Consider the following 21,571-nt stretch of genomic DNA (forward strand, 5'->3'; position numbering starts at 1 on the left):
GAAAGTCGTTGGCATCTGTGGCTAGGCAACGAGGGCCTAGCCTTGGCGACAAAGCACGACCAATACGAAGGGAATTGGTGACATGGGACGTCCACCAGTGATCACTGTTTCCGTGTGGAAGGCCCTGTTCAGAAGAGGGAAAGGCAGGCTCCACACCGGGAGGAAAAGCACGCAAACCACATATCCAACAGAAGACTGATGTCTCGAGCATACGCACAATCCAACAGCAGAAATGCAGCCGGTCTCATTTGAACGAGGCCAACGACACGAAGAGAGATTTCACCGATGTGGATTCACATGTAGCAGGTAAACCCATGAACAGATTTTCAACATCTTTGGCCACTAGGATAATGAAGATTGACAAACAGTGTTAGATATCATGAATCAAGAGTGGCCAAACTAAAAAAGAGGGACCATCCCAAATGCTGGCGGGACGGTAAAGAAACCAGATTTTTTTTAAAAAAAATCTTATTTACCTACTTGACAGGCGTCCAGGTGTCCCTACATTCTCATTTTTTTAAAAGATTTTATTGATTTATTTGACAGAGAGACAGCGAGAGAGGGAACACAAGCAGGGGGAGTGGGAGAGGGAGAAGCAGGCCTCCCGCTGAGCAGGGAGCCCGATGTGGGACTCGATCCCAGGACCTGAGCCGAAGGCAGACGCTTAACGACTGAGCCACCCAGGCGCCCTACATTCTCATTTTAAAGCATGCCTCTATTAAGCAGAATATATTAATTTCTGTGTACTCTGAAAGTCTTGGGTTTCTAAGTGTAGCCATTTAAATGTTAATGCAAGTAATGGTATGTTAGGTTTTAAATTCCTTTTCTGTTAAACGTTTTCCTTTTGACAATTGTATATTGAAAGCAGTCGCAGGAAATACAGAAAGATCCTGTACAGCTTTACTCAGTCACTTCCAGTGATAACATCTTGCAAGACCATAGTTCACTGCCACAGCCAGGGCACTGGCTTTCAAAATAGGAGAAAGAACAGTCGTATCACCATAATCATCCCTCATATGGACGCACAGACATCTTTCCCACCTAAATGCCCTGCCATGGACCCACCTCCCCATGTGCACAAAACTAATCTGGGGTTCACTTCTGTAAGATGGTCATTTCAAGAATGGCCTCTAACAGGGACCATGGACCATGGAGTTTGCCTTTCTCGTGCAGCGTAATTACCTGGACATTCATTCAGGTGGATGTATCAATATCTGCTCTTTTTTACTGCCAAGGAATACCCACGGGGAGGATGTACCATGGTTTCTTTACCCTTTACGCACTGAAGAACACCCAGGATGAGTCTGGGGGTGTCGTGTTACAAATTAATCTGCCATCAACAACTATGCATTGTTTTATCTAATTACTCTGGGGGAAACCCTCAGAAGTCTAATTTTGGGGATGTATGGTAGCTGTGCGGTTCGTTTTTAGGAAACTGGACAGTGGTCCCCATCTTGGCTCCCCCATTTTTCATTGTCACTGGCAATGTATGAAAATCTGTTTTCTTGGGGCACCTGGGTGGTTCAGTTGTTGAACATCTGCCTTCGGCTCAGGTCATGGTCCCAGCGTCCTGGGATCGAGCCCTGATCGGGCTCCCGGCTCCGCCAGAAGCCTGCTTCTCTCTCTCCCTCTCCCCCTCCCCCTGCTTGTGTTCCTTCTCTGGCTGTCTCTCTCTGTCAAATAAATCAATAAAATCTTTTTTAAAAAATGAGACTGTAGGGATGCCTGGGTGGCTCAGTCAGTTAAGCGGCTGCCTTAGGCTCAGGTCATGATCTCAGGGTCCTGGGATCGAGTCCATGTCGGGCTCCCTGCTCAGGGGGGAGTCTGCTTCTCCCTCTACCTGCCACTCCTCCTGCTTGTGCACAGTCTCTCTGACAAATAAATTTTTAAAAACTTTAAAAAAATAAAAAAATAAAATGAGAATGTAGGGGCTCCTGGGTGGCCCAGTTGGTTAAGCGTCTGCCTTTGGCTCAGGTCATGATCTCAGGGTCCTGGGATCGAGCCCCGCGTCAGGCTCCCTGCTCGGCGGGTAGCCTGCCTCTCCCTCTCCTCCCCACCTGTGCTCTCTGTCACTCTCTCTCAAATAAATAAAATCTTTATAAAATAATAAATAAAAGGAATGTAAAAAGGTTGAAAATAAAATATAGAACGTGGTATACAACTTAAATATTGGCCAAAGAAAGCTCTTCCGCCCACACTGAGGCAAAGGAACATTAAGACAAGAACGTCACTTGTGTGAAGAGCACCACTGTATGGAGAGGAAGGGGTAAGAAAACCTGGAAGAAACCACCGTGGAAATGCACACACGCCCAATCACAGGATGAAGATCCACACAGAAAAATCCTCCACAGAATTTAGGAACTGTAGATAGATCCACAATGACAGCGTGATTGTCGTTAACACGTCTCTCCCCATAGCTTCTAGATGCCAGAGCAAGGAGGCAAAACTTACCGCAGCGGTACACCCCCGGTGGATGAAGTCTTTCTGTAAAGGATCAGGGAGGAAATGTGTGCAGCTCTGTAAGCCTTCTAGTCTTAATTGCAAGCACCCAGCACTGCCCGTGAGGAGGTGGAAGCCACCACAGAGGATGGGGACACATAGTGATCGTCCCTATGTCCCAACAAATCTTGACTGCTAGACGCAGCTGGTGGACTGGGGTCGTCCCGCGGGCTCTTGTTTGCCGGCCTCTGCTCCTGAAGGTCTGAACGATGCCGTTTACAGACCAGGAGTAATCATTATATATATAGCAGCAGAGCCACGCATGAGCAAGTACCCACGCTTTACAAGGTCGCTTATGACGTTTGCAATAAGGACTGAAATTATTTAGAGTTCCTTCTCTGTTACGGTGGAATTAAACTAGAAATCATGACTCAGAAGAGAACTGGGAAATCCTCCACTTCTTAGGAATTACTACCAGTCACCAAAAGAGAAGCCACAACCAAAATGAGAAAATATTGAGGTCTCAACGATTAGAAAGCTATGACATGGGAAAATGAGTGGAGAGCAGGTAAAGCGGTGCCGAGAGCCAAATAGGGAACACTCCCGGCATCTAGTAGAGGACATAAAGGGGGAAAAGTCCCTAGGCTTCCACTCAGGAAGGTAGGAGGAGAATAGGAAATCCACCCAAAGCAATAGGAAGGAAATGTAAAGAGGATAGCAGAAATCCTTGAAATAGGAAGACAAAAACAACACAAACCAGATAAAATCCCCACAAAGCCAATAGCTGGTTCTTTGGACGGATTCATAGTATTGGTAAAACAGTAGGAGAAATCAAAGAGAGAAACATAAAATTCATAATTTCATTATCAGAAATGAAAAGGGAGGCATCCCTGAGACTGTACAGACCTTGTATAGATAATAAGAGCCACTATGAATAGCCTTCTTGTGATCAATCTGAGCTGCGCGATGAAATGAACAGTACCTTGAAAAACGCATTTTAACTACATCTGACCCACAATGACATCATAAAGCCGAAGTGTCCCGACTCATTTCTGGAAAACCTACCCAAGTAGAGAGTGCTTTTCTGGCAAATTCCCCACTAGCTTTAAGGGAGAAATCGGCCCAATCTTACACAAACGCTTCCAGAGAAAAACAAGGAGGATTGCTCCCCAACACATTCCCCCTGCCTGATGACAGCCTCACCCCAACCCAAAAGCCCAGCAAAGACATCGGAAGAATGGAAATCACAGATGATCCTCTCTTATGACTAGAGATTTAAAAATACTACCCAAATCGGAATAGAATCCTACTGTCGATAAGTTATGCCCCACCCAATGTGATGCAGTATCCTGCATGGGGTCGTGGAACAGGAAAAGAATGTTAAGGAAAAATGAACGAAATCTGAATAAAGTGTGGAGTTGAGTTAATAAGACTTTATCGGCGGTCATTCATTGTGTTTGACAGATGTGCCATAGGACAGTAAGTAATGAGAGACTAGAGGGGATTGGGTGTGAGGTGTGTAGAACACACACACACACAATCAGGCAATGGCCTGGATACAAGGTCAGTACTCCAAAATCAGTTCAAAAAAAATCAATTGTATTTTTATGCAACAACAAATTCAAAATGAAATTTTCAAGAAACCCGTAGCATTTTAAAAAGCACCGCAATGCCCAGAAAGAAATGCAAGCAGATCTCGCCAAGATTTCCACATCGAAACAGCAAAAATGCAATTGAAATGGAAGATTAAATAAACGGATACACCAGGCTTATGGATGGTGAAACCTGGTAGGGGTAAGGTGGCTGTTCTCCCCAAATTAATCGAAAACTTCCATGATATTCCAGTCAGAGTCTCAGCAGGTCAATGTGTGTGAGTGTGTGTGTGTCTGCATGTGCGCCCGCACATTTGCGAGTGGGTGTGCACGTTGATTCCAAATATCCGAAAGTTTATGGAAATATGAAGGGCTAGGAATGTCCAAGGCAATCGTGTGGAAGAGGAGAAAAGCTGGAGGACTTGCACTCTTAACTCTCAAGATTATATCATTTCGTCAGTCATTTTGACAGTCTGATGTTGGTGTCATGGTTGAAAACTAGACCTATCGAGGAGAAAAGAGATCTCACAGGTGTCTAGTTACGTGCTTTCTGACAAGGTTGGCCCTGCAGGGATTGGGGAAAGATGCTTGTCTGTACTCACCACTGGTGGGTAGATGAGATCTTATTTGCTGTATTTACTTTACACAAAAGAAGCAGCTTCAGGTGCTTTGTGGATCTCCATATAAATACTAAAAGAGCCAGGGGCTACTAGGTATTTATCCAAAGAACACAAATATAGTGATTTGAAGGGGCACATGCACCCCAATGTTTATAGCAGCAGTGTCCACAATACCCAAAATATGGAAAGCGCCCAGATGTGGATCGACAAGATGAACGGATAAAGAAGATGTGGTCTCTATGTACAATGGAATATTACTCAGCCACCGAAAGAATGAAATCTTGCCAATTGCAACGACGTGGATGTAATTAGAGGGTATTAACCAAGTGAAATAAGTCAGAGAAAGACAATACCATATGATCTCACTCATACGTGGAATTTAAGAAACAAAACAGGTGAATGTAGGGGAAGAGAAGGGAACATAAAATAAGATGAAAGCAGAGAGGGAAGCAAACCATAAAGACTCTAACTGTAGGAAAGAAACTGAAGGTTGCTTAATGGGAAGTGGGTGGGGAATGGGGTAACTGGGAGACGGGCATTAAGGAGGGCACTTGCTATGATGAGCACTGGGTGCTGTATGCTACTGATGAATAATTAAATTCCACCTCTACAACTAATAATACACTACGTTACCTATATTGAATTTAAGTAAAATTTTTAAAAACGTTAGTTGAAAGATGCCTTCTAGTGGTGCCTGGTTGGTTCCAATCAGTTAAACTTCTGCATTCGGCTCAGGTCATGATCCCAGCGTTCTGGGATTGAACCCCTCATCGGGCTCCCTGCTCGGCAGGGGAGTCTGCTTCTCCCTCTGCCTCTCCCCCAGCTTGTGTGTGCAATCACTCTCTCTCTCTCAAATAAAAAAATAAAATCTTTTTCAAAAGATGCTTTCTAAAACAAATTTAAAAAAAGAAAAGGGTAGTTTTGTTTTTTAAAGAGAAATGGGGAAGAATATCTTTGTATTGTAGGATAATTACGAATTTAAGAAAACCGAACAGTATAGTGCCGGTTACATGTGGGAAAAGTGGCAAATGGAATTACATAAAAATTCACAACTCCTAGCCACGAGAAGATATGGAAAGACTGTGAAAACGATGCCACAGATGAAGAGAAAGCCCGTCAAAACACTGTCTGCGCAGGAGCTTGTGTTCAGTATATAGAATGAACTTCATCCTATGAATGAACAATTGAACAAGCAGATCATTGGGTAGAAATTCGAGCAAAAAGGCTTGAAGGCTGTTTACGAGAAAATGATATCCAAATGGGTAATAAATCTACAAAAAGATGCTCAACATCATTGTTTTTGTTGGAAACGCAATTCAAAACCATGATACGGTAACCCCCCAAAATGATTAAACATTCACAAATGACCACTCGTGTGGTGGCAGGATTTCAAAGTGTACATGATCCTTTGGAGTGTAAATAGGTACAACCGTTCTGGAAAACTCTTCAGCAGCATCTGCTAAAGCCATATACATGCATCGTAAAGACTCAGCCTTACCACCTATAAAGAACTCACACATGCTCACCTCAAGATGAGGACAAGAATATTCCTTGCAGCACTCTTTGGGGATAGACAAAAGCCAGAAACAATCCTAATGTCCATCAACCATCAACCGTGGAATATTCATCAGTGGAAAAGTATACAACTATGAGAGTAAACAATGTAGAACGGGGGCCATAGCAGGGGTGGAGAGAGAAAAACACAAAGTAGAGAAAACACAAAGTAGAGAAAAGAAGCCAGACACCAAAAGAAACAATGCAGGATTTCATAATCACAAAGTTCAACAACAGACAAAATTAACATACAGGCTTTCAAATCAAGACACTTCTTATCTTTGGCTTTGGCTGCTTATAGTGCCTGATGGAGGGACAGAAGCAGGAAACAAGGGTTTTCATCCAGTTCTGTTTCTGGACCTTGATGTTGGTGATATGGTTAGGAGCAGCACTTCATGAAAAGCCACTCGGCAGTCGACTTATGAATATGCACTCTGCAGTACAGTACTGAACTTTCTAAAGTCCGTTACACGGCAAATAAAGAAAAGCAAGTGACTGGAGCCAGTTGTTCATTCCTTCTCTTTAACCCCAGAGCCATGAGTGGATACATCAACTGTGGCAAGTTCCAGGGAGAAAGTATGGTGTAAACACTGGGGTCACCAGGGGAACAGAACTCATGAATGAGAGCCGAGGAATTGAACTGAAGGACTCTCGAAGGAGGCCTCAGATGGAGCCTTGCTCCAGTGGCATTTGTTGGCCGAGGCTATTGGGTGTGCCCACCAGGGAAGGTCATCACAGTAGTTGTGGGACCTCCGGGGGACAGAGCGCCCAGTCTGTGCTGGGGAGCAGGTTGGCATTAAGCGTGCATCGACGTTTATATGTTGGGCCGGGAGCTGGGAACATCTGGCCAAGGGGCCAATCTAACTGCAGAAACTCAGGTGAGGGCCACACTTCCAGGGGCACTCCACTTCAGGGGCTGTGTGATCCTGTGGGACACAAGCAATTGTATTTATAGAGCCCTGGAATTCTTGGGACAAATAACGAACAGGGCATTTCATGTGTACAGCTATGTGCCAAGGTGCCATCCTACTATTTAGGGAGAGCCCGAGGCAGAGGCGAGGTGGCAGTGTAGACAGAAAAACATCTCCAGAAGTTGTTCAAGGAGGAACCAGACCCTCTAGTGACCTTACTTGGACATTCTTTTATCAGTGAAGAATTCTAGGCAACGTAGCATTTGCGGATGTAGAATGTGGGCATGGAGCTAGTTAGTACTGGGTGAAGTGTGCTTTGATATTTGCAAGTAGAAAACTGAAATCAATGATTTTCTTCTCTGTATCTCTAGGTTTGAATGTTCGGGAACTATACGTTTACAAGAACTGCACATCCAACTGCACTTTTTTATATCCATCCGAAACACCTCCTGAAGCCCCGAGAATCCTTAAAACTAATAGTTTTTATTTTGTTCATTGTTGTAATTCTATGAGTTGCAATGACGGAGGACCTACTAATTTTGAGAGGGATATCCTACCTGATTATACAATTGAGGAGGAGTTAGAGGGAACTGTGCGCCTGGGAGAGTCAACATTTTTCCTGAGCGTTGCCTCCATCCTAGTCAGCAATACACTGACATGAGAAGCCCTCTTGGAGGGCCTGATCTCTCCCCCCATTCCTCAGAGCAAGTTCACTCTCCTTTCCTCCCTTGTGAGCGGGGACCCTGACCCACACGCCTCCCAGTTGGCCGGTTACCCCTTTAAGCTTATTTCAAGAGAGAAATAAAGAACATCATTGTTTGGGTACTGCTTACCCGGAGATTTCTTTGTGGTTTTAGCGTTTGATCTGTTCGTTCCTCTTTAGACATCATCTCACAAGTAAACCAAAACCTCTTGCCACTTTAGCATACAGAGATCGAGTCTTCGAATGAAAAGCAGAACAGTTACAGGGGACAGTGCATGTGTCGGCTGAAAGAGCAATCCCAGCTGTGCCCAGACCACAGGCAGCTGAGGCCACCTGAGGCTCCATGCTTCCGGTTTCAGGTCGGGACGATGGTCGCAGGAGGGTGCTTGGCGACAAGGTAGCACATAGACAATGAGCGCCTGACATTGGACACTGTGCCCGGTGCCTTTGTGTGGGTCAGACCAGTCGTGCGTGAACCAGAGTCCTCCGTCAAAATGGCACCTGTCTTCACGCCGGCGAGAGGTTTCCTCAGCTGCTGACCTCTGAGAAGGGTAAGGGGCTGAGGGCCAGCTGGTGAGCGCCTTGAAATGGCAGGGGGACTCTTGGGCTGCTGCTGTCATTCTCATTGCACACAGGGTCCGGGTCAGAAAAGAGACGTGAAGGGAGCACAAGAGCTACACCTTCTTTTGCCCTGTCCTCTCCTCCTTCTTAAACTTGATTTTAAATTAGATAGAATCCACACAACAGAAAATTCGTCATTTCAAAGTGTGTAATTTGGTCTTTTTTACTATATTCACCATGCTGTGCAGCCATCACCACCGTCGAATTCCGGAACATTTTGCAGCCCAAAGGGAAATCCTGCTTCGACAAACAGCCAGTCACTCTAGGACCTGTCTTGCAAGGTAGGCAGATATTTCTGCAAGAAAGAGGAAAAGTGTTTGCAAACAGAGTGAGATTTCAGTGAGGCTGTGCCACACGTTGTCAGCCCCGTGCTCCCCCAGGAGCACCATGACAGCGTGCGACAGGGTGCTCAGATTATGACCAGTCAGGAGGCTGATACTGTTTCAGTCTTTCCTTTTTTGAAACAAAAATAACCACAAACATGGAAAAAAGAATATGCATGCCTGAGCTGGACATCTTCAAAATCCAGAAACGAGTAGAATGACGGGCAAGGGAGCAGCCAGCCCAGCAGCCCCTGCGGGTCAGGGAGGGTCCGGTTCTATGGGGGAAAGGGTGTGAGGCATAGGACCCAAGCAGGATTAGAAGTTGCGATTGGAACCCCACTGAAGGCAGGACTTTTTTTTTTTTAGGATTTTATTTATTTCAGAGCAAGAGAGAGCAGGAGCTGGGGGAGGGGCAGCGGCAGAGGGAGAGGCAGACTCCCCGCTGAGCAGGGAGCCCAGTGCAGGGCTCCATCCCAGGACCCTGGGATCAGGACCCAAGCCCGAGGCAGATCCCTAACCGGCGCAGCCCCCCAGGCGCCCCAGGGCAGGACTTTGAAAGACTATGCCTGTATCAGGAGAAGAGAAGGAAGCTGAGTTCCCCAAGGCGGGGGGTGAGGTGGAACACCCACCCGTTCCCGCCTGAGAACCAGGATAAACGCCCTCACGTTGGCTCAGGATTCTTGTCCCTCGCGTCTTCGGGGAACCCCCAGGCTGAGTAATGAACACAAAAGGTGGCCCTGGGCAGGGGACCATGCTTGGGGGACTGGAAGGAGCCAGAGAATCGCTCAGGTGCAGCGCAGCCTCAGCCCAGGCCCCCTGCCCGAGGAACAGATGTCCCGGTTGTGGACGTCCGCGATGTTAAAGGCAAGGCTATTCCTGCACGGGAAGTCCTGACGAGGCACTGGAACGAGGATCATCAAGCGGGGTCCCTCCAGATCACCTGGAGGATTTTCAGAAAGAGCCCAGTGGACGTCCGCAGCCAAGAGCCTCGGGGAATTCCAAGCAGGACACACGAAAAGGGACTTCCACAGAGCGCTGGACAGTGAGACTGCAGGAGCGCCGCGGACATAGAGACGATTTTGACCCCAAGACGCTTTACTGCGAGGTTGTTTCCAAGATGTGTGCGGTCACTCCCAACCCCACGTCCTTTGATGGGGGGGAAGAGGCGCGGGGAGGGCCCGAGGAGCGGGGTTCTCGTGGCACCTCTGCCACGGATGAGCCGCGAGGCTGTGCAGCTGGACGGATTCTCCGAGCCTCGGTTTCCCGGCCTGGGCCACACGGGTCAGCTCAGTGCTCCCCTGCCAGGGCTGCTGTGAAGAGGAGGGAACACGTGTGCCCCGCAGCACAGAGGGACACACACAGGCTCTCTCCGGGGGGGGGGGGGGGCTTCCATTCCAGGCCTGCCTGCCACCTCGCGTCACCACAGAGCAGGGCCTCAAATAGAGAGGCGACTTTTGAGCGGCGGAGAAGGAATCTGCGTTCATCGAGCGCCTGCTGAAGCAGAGAGCTGGGCACCTTCCAGATGCCAACTTGCTGGGTCCTCCCCGGGGCCTGTGAGGTGGGAGTTCTCGAACACAATGCCCCCGGGAAGAACTCGAGGCTCAGAGGGATGAAGGGCTGGGCGCGATGGAAAGGCCGGGCCCCGGCTTGTGCCCGTGTGCCCGCAGGGTCTGGAGCCCCTCTTCTCCGCGGCCCCACGGCCCCTTCAGCCGTCTCTGGCCGGAGCGGGGAGAAGCCGACGCTACTGGCAGCAGTCCTCCTCCACCACCGATCGGCCAGGAGGGTGCAAATCCTTTCCCTCTCCAGGGAATCTGCACGGGAACATAGGCCCTAGGGGCACCTGGGCGAGGGCAGGGCTGGCTCAGCCAGGGTGCGGCCCCGCCTCCCTCCCTGCCTTGCTGTGAGCTCAGGGTCTGGTTCTCCCTAGTGGAGGTGGGGGTGGGGTTAGGAGGGAGGGCGAGCAGAGCGACCCCACCACCCAGCCTTGCCTCCCGGCCCCTTTCTACTCGGGGGCGGGGGCACCTGGCCCCAGGCAGCACGGGACAGGCTGCTCGCTTCTGCCAGCCAGGAGACCCCAGCCGGCTCTCAGCTGTTCAGAGCCTCTTCCTCCCACGACGTCAGGGCTGGCTCCTCTCCTGAGGGCCACTGCCAGAGGGCCGCCAGGCACTGCACACAGAGGGCTTCATTAAGGGGAACACGTGGCTGTGCCTGGCTGAGATGGCCCCAAGCCGCCTTCTAGAGACTTCTCTGTGGTCACCCTGTGGCCAGCCAGAGGAGTTCACCATCCTCCCTGCTTTCAGAGGAGTACCATTGGCCCAGGTGTCCACGTCAGCGCCGCAGTGGCTATTCTTCTAATACACACTGCTCTTGACCCACTTCTCCGGGCCCTTGGCTGGGTGCTTCAGCCACAACGCAGAGGACTGGCAGTGCCAGGAGGAGCCCAAGTGGACTGAGCAGAACAGCTGGGGGGGCGACCAACAGCCGAGCTTGAAGCTCTAGGCTGGGCAAGAGCATTGCCGAAAATGAGTACGGCGTTTGAAATGGCAACGAGCAGGACAGGGACCCCAAGCTGGCAGCTCTTCATGGGGGCAGAGTTGAGTACAGAGGGGAAAAGAGATTGGACAGGGAGGCGGGGGGTTCGGCGGTTCCGAAGACCCTGGAGCTAGTGTTGGGGCGACAGAGGCTCAAAGGCCCTCCGATGGTGCTCCTTGCTGGAGAAGGTGCTGGGGGGACTGGGCACACAGCCAGGACCTGCAATCAAGGGTCATCCCCCTGACCCTTTGTGCAAGGTGCTGGCTGCCCAGTGCCATGGCTCAAGAAGCAGGGCCCTTGGGAGAAAACAGGGGTGACCTGGGGTCAGGCAGAGGGGGGCTGGCGGAGTGGCTGGCCTGACAGCGTGGTGACGTGACTAGCTGATGGCCCGGAAAGTGAGGAGGGGGAGGGTGGAGGGTATCAGTATGAACTGGTAGATCATCTTTACATCCTCGTGTGTTAGGGTCTCCACCAGGAAGTTGTTCAGCACCTAGGACAGAGGCGCGGGTTCCAGGAGCACAACTCCTCAGTCCCATGGTCCGGGCCTCACCTCCCCCGCCCTCCTGGACCCTACTCCTTGGGCTGGGTGCAGCGAAGGAGAAGCCAGTGGTTCTCAGCCAGGCCGCCCAGCACGCCCAGCCCCCACCCTGCCCACAGGCCAGGCCCTGCCCAGTGGCATCTCATTCTTCCCCCCGCCCCCCGCGCCCCGGGGCGGCCCAGGCCTGCTCACATGGTGCAGCAGGAGCAGCATCTCTGTCTCTGCCAGGCGCCGCCCCAAGCACTGGCGCAGGCCAAAGCCGAAGGCCAGGTTGGGGGACCTGGTGCCAGAGCTCCTGTTGTCCAGCCAGCGCTGGGGATGGTAGCGCTCGGGCCTCGGGAACACAGAGGGATTTCGACCCAGGGAGTAGAGCTGCACCTTGACCAAGGTCTGCGGACAGGTGGGGAGGGGCAGTGTCAGTGGCCCCCTGTGGGCAACGGTCTTTGGGGCTTGGCATCTGCCGGAGGGACTGTGGGGCCCCACTCACCCCTGCCGGGATGTGGTAGTTCTGCAGCACCATGTCCGAGCCCACCTGTCGGTCCACTGAGATACCCACAGGGTACAGCCTGTGCATAGGGACATCCAACAGGGTCCTCACCTGTCACAGGGACCCTCGCTTCCCTTCTGCGGCCTTCCTAGCCCAGGAGCCACTGGCCAAGGGGAGCGCCCCGCCTCCCTCACAAGTCGCTTCTGGCACCGGGAAGCCCAGATCATGAGGAGCTGGTTCTTTGCACCTCCTGAGCTCAGACAAAACTCTCCCAGCCTGAGCAGCCCCGGCCAAGGAGGGCACGGCCGAGGATGGCACCCAGGGCACTGGAGCGGGATCCCAGAGGAAGAAGTGTCCCTATCCCTTCAGGGAGAAGGAGAGGAGGTACGGGGCATGCATCTTGGGCAAACTGCTCCTCAGCCCCAGGATCTGTCTGCAGGCCCCACTGAGCACTCCTCTCCAGACAGTGGGGCCAGGGCACCCGGGGCAGCCAGGGTCTGCCACACCCACCTCAAGGTCTCCTTGAGGGCCGCCCGCAGCAGGGGCAGCTCTGCGGTTGCCCTTTGGGGATTCTCAGCAATTCTGGCCTCGGCCATCAGGCTCTCCTGGCGTAGGGCCTGCTGCACATCAGGGTTCCGAGCCAGCTCGAAGAGAGTCATCAACAAGGGGTAGGCTGTCTGCAGGAGCCACGGGTACGGGGTTCAGACCTTGGCACAGGCCATGCACCTCTGTCCCCCAGGGCATCTCCCCCAGGAAGATGGTCTTCCCTTGGGGGATCTGAGACCTCAAGATCTAAAACCCGCCTCATCTACCTCCCTTGAATCCCTCAGGGAAGGTGTCCCCGAGTTTGGTGAAGATCCAGGCCTCATCCTCCAGCCACCTCAGGGCCAGCTTCTCACCCTCCTGGGGGTCCACCTACTCAGCTGTGAGGGCGGTGCAGGTAGGGTGTTGTTCTACATCCCTGGACCTGTTGGCACCCATTGGGTGATCTCCCCTGGGCACCCAGAGGCAGGTCAGCACAGACCCTGGGGTCCTAACATGAAGGGTCCAGGGTGGACCCTAACTCTGGCTGCACCTCAGCCTCTGCTCGGGGAGTCTCTCCACCCTGGGGTCTGTGCCTCTGCTCAGAAGCCTGGGTGCCTGGCCCAGAGTGGGACCTCGGGGATGCAGGCAGATGAAGGTTGGGTCTAGGGGCAGGAGGCTTCGGCCGCACTCCACGCCCTGGGACCTGCCTGCACCTCCCTACACCGCACCCCTGCGAGCTGGGTCGCTATCTGCTCTCTCTTCTACAAGCTGGAGCCCCGTGCTGCCCTTTCCGTCATCAGCCCGTCACCTCCAAAGCGTCTGTAATGAGAGCCAAATGTACTCTGTCCCTAGGAGGGGCTCCTTGTGCAGGCATCCCTCCAGCTGCATCTCAGCCCTCCCCCCTTCTCAGGACCCAGACGTTTGAAGGGCGTCTGTGCTGCTGCATGTCCCTGGGCCTCAGCCATTCTGCAATGGGCCTGTAGCATGGCTTCTCTCCCAAGCAACTGCAACCCCTTCCCTGCCCCCCCCACACCCCCCTCAGATCAGAGCCTTCCATCGGCTCCAAACAGGGGCCTGTAGGAACCACTTGGCATGTGGGGATGCTGCCTGTAGTTTGAGGCTCCATGTCCTAGGGCAGGGCGGGTCGCTAGCCTGACCGTGTCCACGCTCCCGGCGGTGAGTTCGATGGAGTTGGCCCTGACTGACTCCAGGGTCATGTCCGCGTGCATCAGCAGCTCCCCCACGATGCCACTATAGTGCTGCGGGCGGCCGAGGGCCAGCTCCTGGTAGATCTTCTGGATGGCATTGTTGGCTGTGGGGCACAGAGGGACCCGGGCCTGGTGCTGGGCAGGCTTCTCCTCAATCCCCTGCCCGGGCAGCCCACCACACCCCCAGGACTCCCTGCTCCTGTGCCACATGCTCAGGACCAGCCCAGCCCAGCCCGGCCTCCTTGCCAAGTCTCTTGGGCCACAGAGACGCCACGAGCCCCCCGAGGTGGCCTCGGCCCTCCCCCCAGAATTTGGGGAGTGGACACTGGGGACCCTGGTGTCCTTGCTACCCAACTCTCTTCCACAAGCTGGCGCCGTCTCTGGCCCTCACCATACTGGAAGATGTAGTCCCAGGACTCAAAGTGCTCCTTCCACACCTTGGTGCTTGTCCAGCGTGATAGGCCCCTGGGCATGAACATGAGCTGTGCGGTGGACTTCAACATGGCCTCCAGAGCCTGGATAAAGTTCAGGCTGGCAGGACTGGGGCTATGGCCGAGGAGACCCAGCCGCTCTCCAAAAAGGGCTAAATTGCTTGCTGTGGAGAGGGTACGGTTGCTGAGCCTCGCGCAGCCAGTGGCCTCATGGAGGCCTCCTCCTGCACACCTGCCCCGTCCCAGTCCAGGTCCCTGGCCTGCCCCTGCCACAGCGAGCCTGGCACCTCCCTACCTTCTATGGTGTAGTAGAAGATGCTTGTCTGGATGTCCAGGGTCAGACTCCCCCGGGCATTCTGCAGCACTCTTGACTTCAGGGCCTTTGAGAAATCCCTCGCCACCCCGTCCACCATAGGGATGTACTTCTGCACGGCCTGTGGCGACAGCACGTCTGGGTTGAGCTTCATTCGGTTCGAGTGCCATTCAGGCCCGTTTCTGTAGAGTAGAGAGAGGAGCTTCAGGGAAGCCAGGGTCAGCAGCTGGGGACCAGCCCTGGACCCCATCTTCCTTGTCTCCAAGGGGAAGGAGTGAGGCAGGGAGCTGCCTCTGGTCCTAGGGAGCAGGCTGCCCACCTGTCGGCCTCGGCTGCAGCCCTTTCTCTCAGGGAGGCCCTGTGTGCTGTGCCCAGCATGCTCCAATCTAAAGTGGGTTGAGCCCAGAACTTCTGCCTGGCCGTACCACGTGGGTTCATGGCGTTTGTTTGTGCACACCCACGGGGTCCCTTGCTGGCACATCAGCACCCATCCGGGCCCTCCCTTTCCCGGGAGGAAGGAGGAAGGCTGGCCCTCCTGTCGACCTTTGCCACCCTGCTCACACCACGTCCCAGTGTGAGAGGCCCCTGGCACCCCTCACCTCCCACCCTCCCTGTTGCTGAGAATGCTGCCCCTGTGCCAGTCACACCTAGTCCTGTCCTCGCCTGTCTCTTGCTCCTCCAGGGCAGGAGCCAAACCGCCTCTCACGTAATATACTCCAAACAGAGCCCAGACTTTTACTTCTTCCTTTCCAATTTGCGTGTCTTTTATTTCTTTTTCTTGTCTGATTGCTGTGGCTATGACTTAAATGGGTAAGGCAGAAGTAATAAAATGTTCTCCCCACCTATAGATGGCATGATATTATATATAGAAAACCCTAAAGGCTCCACCAAAAAACAAAACCATACAAAACAAAAACTAGAACTGATAACTGAATTCAGTAAGGTCACAGGATACAAAATCAGTATACAGAAACCTGTTGCATTTCTGTAGGCTAATAACGAAGTAGCAGAAAAGGACATGAAGGAAGCACTCCCATTTACAATTGCACCAAAAATAACAAAATGCCTAGGAATAAACTTAACCAAGGAGGTGAAAGCCCCGTACTCTGAAAACTATAAGACACAGATGAAAGAAACTGAAGACGACACAAAGAAATGGAAAGCTATGCCACGCTGAGGGTTTGGAAGAACAAATCTTGTTAAAATGTACACATGACCCAAAGCAATCTACAGATTCAGTGCAATCCTTATCAAAAGACCAAAACATTCTTCACGGAACTAGAACAAATGATGCCAAAATTTGTATGGAACCACCAAAGACCTTGAACAGCCAAAGCAACCTGGAGAAAGAAGAACAAGGCTGGAGGTACCACAATCCCAGATTTCAAGCTATACGACAAAGCGGTAGTGATCATTCTGTATGGTGCTGGCACAGAAGCAGGCACATAGATCAGTGAAACAGGAGAGAAAGCCCAGAAGCAAACCCACGACTGTATGTTCAATTAATCTAGACAGTCTCTTCAACAAATGGTGCTGGGAAACCTGGGCAGCCCCACGCGGGAGAATGAAACTAGACCGCTTCCTTACACCATACACAAAAATAAACTCGAAATGGATGAAAGACCAAAGTGTGAGACCCAAAACCATAAAACTCCAAGAAGAGAACACAGGCAGTAATGTCTCTGCCATGGGCTGTAGAAATATTTTCCTAGACGTGTCTCCTGAGGCAAGGGAAAGAAAAGCAAAATTAAGCTATCGGGACCTCACCAAAATGAAAAGGTTTTGCACGGCGAAGGAAACCATCAACAGAAGGAAAAGGGGAAGCTACTGAGTGGCAGACGATATTTGCCAATGATACATATGATAGCCTAAATATCCAAAACAGATAAAGAATTCATGCGATCGCACACCAAACAAATAAACGGTCCGATTAAAAACGGCAGAAGACCTGAACAGACATTTTTCCAAGGAAGACATAGTGATGGTCAACAGACACACGAAAAGAGGTTCAACATCACCCATCATCAGGGAAATACATATCAAACTACAATGAGACATCACCTCACACCTGTCAGAATGGCTAAAATCAAAACCACAAGAAATGACAGGTGTTGGCGAGGATGTGGAGAAAGGGGAGCCCTCGTGCACTGTTGCTGGGAATGCAGACTGCTGCAGCCACTCTGGAGAAGAGTATGGAGGTTCCTCAAAAAGTTAAAACTAGCTCCACTACTGGCTATTTACCCAAAGAAAATGAAAACACCAATCCGAAAAGATACCTGCACCCCGATGTTTACTGCAGCACTATTTACGATTGTCAGGATATACAGATAGATATTTATAAATAAGATGGAATATTACCCAGTCACTAGAAAGAATGGGAGCTTGCCATTTGCAACAACACGGATGGATCTAGAAGGTAACATGCTAAGCGAAAAAAGTCAGAGAAGATTAGCATAAGATTTCACTCATATGTAGATTTTAAGAGACAAAGCAAAGGAACAAACACAGAAAGAAAGAGACAAACAAAAATCAGAGTCTTAAATACAGAGAACAAACTGGTGGTTGCCAGAGGGGAGGGGGTGGGGGTGGGGGGGGAATGGGGGATGGGGATCAAGAGTACACTCGTCATGATGAGCACTGAGTAATGTATAGCAGTGTTGAATCATTCCATTGTACACCTGATACTAATATAACAGTGTATGTTAATTATATCTCAATTAGAAAGAAGGAAGAGGAGCAGGAGGAGGAGAAGCAGGAGGAGGAGGAGGAGAAGGGGAAGAGAAGGAGAAAAGGAAGAAGAGGAAGGAAAAGAAGAGGAGGAAGAAGAGGAAGAGGAGGAGGAGGAAGAAGAAGAGGGAGAGGAAGAGGAGAAGGAAAAAAGAAGAGGAAGGAAAAGAAGAAGAGGAAAAAGAGGAGGAGAGAGAGGAAGAAGAAGAAGAAGAAGAGGAAGAAGAAGAAAGAAGAAGAGGAAGAAGAAGAAGAAGAAGAAGAAGAAGAAGAAAGATGAAGAAGAGGAAGAGGAAGAAGAGGAAGAGGAAGAAGAGGAAGAAGAAGAGGAGGAGGAGGAAGAAGAAGAAGAAGAAAGAAGAAAGAAGAAGAGGAAGAGGAAGAAAAAGAAAGAAGAGAAGAAGAGGAAGAAGAAGAAGAGGAAGAGGAAGAAGAGGAAGAAGAGGAGGAAGAGGAAGAAGAAGAGGAGGAAGAGGAAGAAGAAGAGGAAGAAGAGGAGGAAGAAGAAGAGGAAGAAGAAGAAGAAAAAGAAGAAGAAAGAATCAGAAGAGGAAGAAGAAAGAAGAAGAGGAAGAAGAAGAAGAAGAAAAATGAAGAAGAGGAAGAAGAAGAAGAGGAGGAAGAGGAAGAAGAAGAGGAAGAGGAAGAAGAGGAGGAAGAGGAAGAAGAAGAAAGAAGAAGAAGAAGAGGAAGAAAAAGAAGAAAGAAGAAGAGGAAGAAGAAGAAGAGGAAGAGGAAGAAGAGGAGGAAGAGGAAGAAGAGGAAGAAGAAGATGAAGAAGACGAAGAGGAAGAAGAGGAGGAAGAGGAAGAAGAAGAGGAGGAGGAGGAGCAAGAAGAAGAAGAAGAAAGATGAAGAAGAGGAAGAAGAAGAAGAGGAAGAAGAAGAAGAGGAGGAGGAGGAGAAGGAAGAAGAAGAAGAAAGAAGAAGAGGAAGAAGAAGAAGAAGAAGGGGAGGAGGAGGAGGAGGAGGATGGGGGCAGGTGGGGGAGGAGGAGGAGAAAAGCATTCTCCCCAACAGGGTGATGATGATTAAATTAGACCAGATTTCTCCAAGCAAACCAGAGCCCAAAGCAACGGGGGGCTCCGCAGATGTCTCCAGCGAATGGTGGGTAGGGATCTGCATTCTCAGCCACATTCGAGCAGAAACACGTTCTTTTCTTTGGCTGGCTGCCTGCAGGTAGTGCGAATGATCGCATGCACACACGTGCACATTTGCACACCAGTGCACACACATATGCCCAGAAAGAGGCACATGACACACCGGGACACCTGTATATGTGCTCGCTGACACAGACAACACACGTGAACACACCCACAGTTCCCACAAGCACAGTTGGAACGCTCAGAACCATGCACACACATGCAGGCACACTCATACGTATGCAGGTACGTACAAAACCACATGCGTGCACACACAATGAGCAAAAACATGCACACGTGCCAACACGCATGCAGTGGCATGAACACAAACGGAAGCAAGCCAACGTGGGCAAACACACCGGCATTCACACGCTTATGACAGGTGAGCACCCACACACACCACAGGCATCTTATGACATGAGCGCCCACACACACACCACAGGCATATTCCGAGGGCCCAGAGAGGTCCACCCAGTCAGACACTCCCCCCAGACACACACACACACACACACACACACACACACACACACAGGGGCACATGCACAGACTCATGCTCATGCAGGCACCCACTTAGAGTTTAGCTTCTGAACAAAGGTGCCTTCTACTGGCCGCCCTCTCCCCATCCCCCAGCCTCTCCGTCCCAAGCTACCTGTGCTCAACTCTAAATCCCACAGGGGTCCTCCTGCGGAGGGCTGCAGTCCCGGGGGGCCGTCAGACCCCGCACACGCTGACAGGGACCCCTGGCCAGTAACTCCCCTCCCCCAGGCCTGGGCTTCCCGACCCATAGGAAGGGAGAAGCCCACCCTGCTGGGACAAGCTGCGGAGGTGGGCGCAGGGTGGGTGCCCCCTAATGGCAGTGGTCGTCCTTCCTCCTCTCTAGGGCCAGGGCCCCACCGCCCCTCCCCAGCCCCGGGACACACAAGACATCCCCTGCCCAGGCCCTGGGCGGGGGGCGCCTGCGGGCTTCCCGGCCTCGCCATCCCTGCACCGGGCTGCGCCCACGCCCCGCCCCACCCCCCCACCCCCCCGACTGGCTCTCACAGCAAGAACACGCCACATTTGTGCCCACGATGCTGTCGGTAGGCCAGCCAGGGGTCCAGGGGCGGCCGCCAGGGCTGAGGGCTCTCCACTCGCTGCAGCCTCTCCACGTCCTCGGGCAGCATCACGTACACCATGTGCGTCCCTCCCACGTCATACCTGTGGGACAAAGCTCAGAGCCCTGCTGGGGGGCCGAGTCCCACCCTGGGCCTCAGGCCGCAGAACCAAGCCGGCCTGTCTCCTGTTGGCCCCTCCGTTCTCCCGGACCGTGGACCGGGGCTCGGAGCAGGCGCTCCCTCCCGCTGTCTAACCCAGCAAGCCTCTCCTGCTCTCCTGTCTGCGCTCTGCCCTCTCAGCGGCCAGCCGGGGAGTGCTCCGTCCTCCCCAAGAGCCGCGGTGTCCGTGGTCAAAGGCACAGAGCAGCTCCCAGGCACTGCTCAGCTCCCAGCCTGCCTTCCGAAGGACGCAGACGGAGCAGAAGGAGCACAGGCCGCCGGCCGCCGGGTGGGATGTGGCAGTGCGCCTGCGCGGCGCCCAGCCGGGCCTCAGCAGCCAGTAGGGAGAGCCGGGGAGGGTGCTCTCCCCGAGGCGGGCAGGAAGGGCTTTACCTGAAAATGGGCCCCAGCTCCTGGAAGGTCCGGTGCATCTCCAGGTGAAAGTTCTCAGAGCCCTGCTCCTTCCAGATCTGCAGCACCCTCATCCACTTGTTGCCGGGACACTGGGGTATGGCTTCGAAGGGCAGCACCGCCTTGGGGGCCGGAGCGGCTCTGGTGCCCAGCGCGCGTGCCCAGCTCAGGGACAGCCAGCGCCCTGCCAGCCACCCTCGTGCCTTTGCCCTGAATGCCATTCTGATGCTCCCTCCCGCCCCCGGTCAGCGCAATCCTTTTATCTCGCCTGGAGGCCTGGACCGGCTGACTTGATCACGTCATGGGAGAAGCTGTCCCTGGACCAGGCCAGGAAACCCAGGGCAGGGGTCAGGGCTGGAGGCCTCCGGCTGGAGGAGGAGGAAAGAGATGGATGGGTGCCTTGTCTCGCACTTACGCAAGGCCTGCTGGCGGGTGGGTGTCGAGAGCAGGTGCAGGGTCTGGACTGGGGGCTCAGTGGGGTTGGCAGGGGTAGGGGCCCTTCCTTCCTCCCCAGTGGGGAAGGGAGCAAGATGGATGGGTCCCTTATCTTATCAAGAGATGAGAGGGGCCTGCGCTATTTTCCTCTCCTTTCTACAAGGACCAGAGCAGGGAGGAGGGGGAGGGCATTAATCGCATTAACCCACGGGCCTTTTTTGACTGCTCTTCCCCAGGCCTTAGGCTGGGTGCAGGGGACCGAGACGTGCGCCCTGAGCTGGCAAGGGTCCCTGCCAGTGAGGGCTCTCAGTCCCAGGGGGGCAGTTAGAGGAATCCAAGGACCCACCTGGGGATGGCACTGATGTGGCCAAGGCCCTGTCCGTCTGGCCTGGCTGGTTCAGCTCAGCAGCAGGGAGTGCCCAGGACACGAGGGTCACTGATGGGGTGGCCTGCAAACCACTCCTGGGGCAGGGAAGTGAGAGGCACGGTTCGCCTTGGCCCACGCTTGGCCGGCCTGCCCGGGCCTGTGCTCAGTGCCCAGACCCTCCTTTTGTCATCCTTCGGAAGCGTGCTCTTGGGGGGCGCAGACGCGGAGCTCAGGCCGGGGGCGCGTTATCGAGTCTGTAGCGGGGGTGGGGGGTGGGGGGGGAAGAGGGGTTGGTGTGGGCACGGGCTCCCCACCCTCTGGGGGGTGGATCCACGGTTTGGGGTCCTGGGGCATCTATCTCCCCGACGCCTGGTGGCATTCCCACGAGGTGGCTGTCGCTGTCATTGTTCCCATGTTCAGAGGAGGGGACAGAGACCCC

At 52.7% G+C, this 21,571-nt stretch overlaps 1 protein-coding gene and 1 long non-coding RNA gene across 4 annotated transcripts in view; one reads left to right on the forward strand and one right to left on the reverse strand.

The window, feature by feature from the left end:
- The window catches only part of LOC118356905, a 21,361-nt gene extending 13,358 nt beyond the window's left edge, over positions 1–8,003 (forward strand). The window contains exon 4 of the long non-coding RNA XR_004820021.1: positions 7,488–8,003. This is a non-coding gene — a long non-coding RNA (uncharacterized LOC118356905). The remainder of the gene's footprint in view (positions 1–7,487) is intronic.
- LOC113911085 (cytochrome P450 11B1, mitochondrial-like) lies at positions 6,403–20,578 on the reverse strand. 3 transcript variants are annotated; one of them, XR_004820019.1, is made up of 11 exons: positions 20,313–20,578; positions 19,708–19,863; positions 14,780–14,979; positions 14,445–14,648; positions 14,003–14,157; positions 12,831–12,997; positions 12,321–12,399; positions 12,026–12,223; positions 9,393–11,785; positions 7,950–8,735; positions 6,403–7,131 (listed from the first exon to the last, which is right to left on the reverse strand). XR_004820019.1 is itself a non-coding variant. In XM_027573266.2 (9 exons), the coding sequence occupies exons 1-9, from the start codon at positions 20,549–20,551 to the stop codon at positions 11,672–11,674; spliced, it is 1,512 nt and encodes a 503-aa protein (XP_027429067.2). In that variant the 5' UTR covers positions 20,552–20,578; the 3' UTR covers positions 9,113–11,671. The 3 variants fall into 3 exon arrangements, 1 of the variants encoding a protein (XP_027429067.2); XR_004820020.1 differs by lacking the exons at positions 6,403–7,131; positions 7,950–8,735 and adding an exon at positions 8,972–9,038; XM_027573266.2 differs by lacking the exons at positions 6,403–7,131; positions 7,950–8,735 and having other exon boundaries at positions 9,113–11,785.
- Between the last annotated feature and the right edge of the window lie 993 nt (positions 20,579–21,571).

Source organism: Zalophus californianus, chromosome 4, assembly GCF_009762305.2.
Source record: "Zalophus californianus isolate mZalCal1 chromosome 4, mZalCal1.pri.v2, whole genome shotgun sequence".
Taxonomy (NCBI): domain Eukaryota; kingdom Metazoa; phylum Chordata; class Mammalia; order Carnivora; family Otariidae; genus Zalophus; species Zalophus californianus.

Bases quoted from the DNA above. Each gene is read 5' to 3' on its own strand.
- LOC113911085 (XM_027573266.2), bottom strand. From the start codon at position 20,551: ATGGCATTCAGGGCAAAGGCACGAGGGTGGCTGGCAGGGCGCTGGCTG. The intron at 19,864-20,312 runs GTAAAGCCCTTC...TTTGTCCCACAG, and splicing joins GAGCTGGGGCCCATTTTCAG to GTATGACGTGGGAGGGACGC. The intron at 14,158-14,444 runs GTGAGGGCCAGA...TGTGCCCCACAG, and splicing joins GGACTACATCTTCCAGTATG to CCAACAATGCCATCCAGAAG.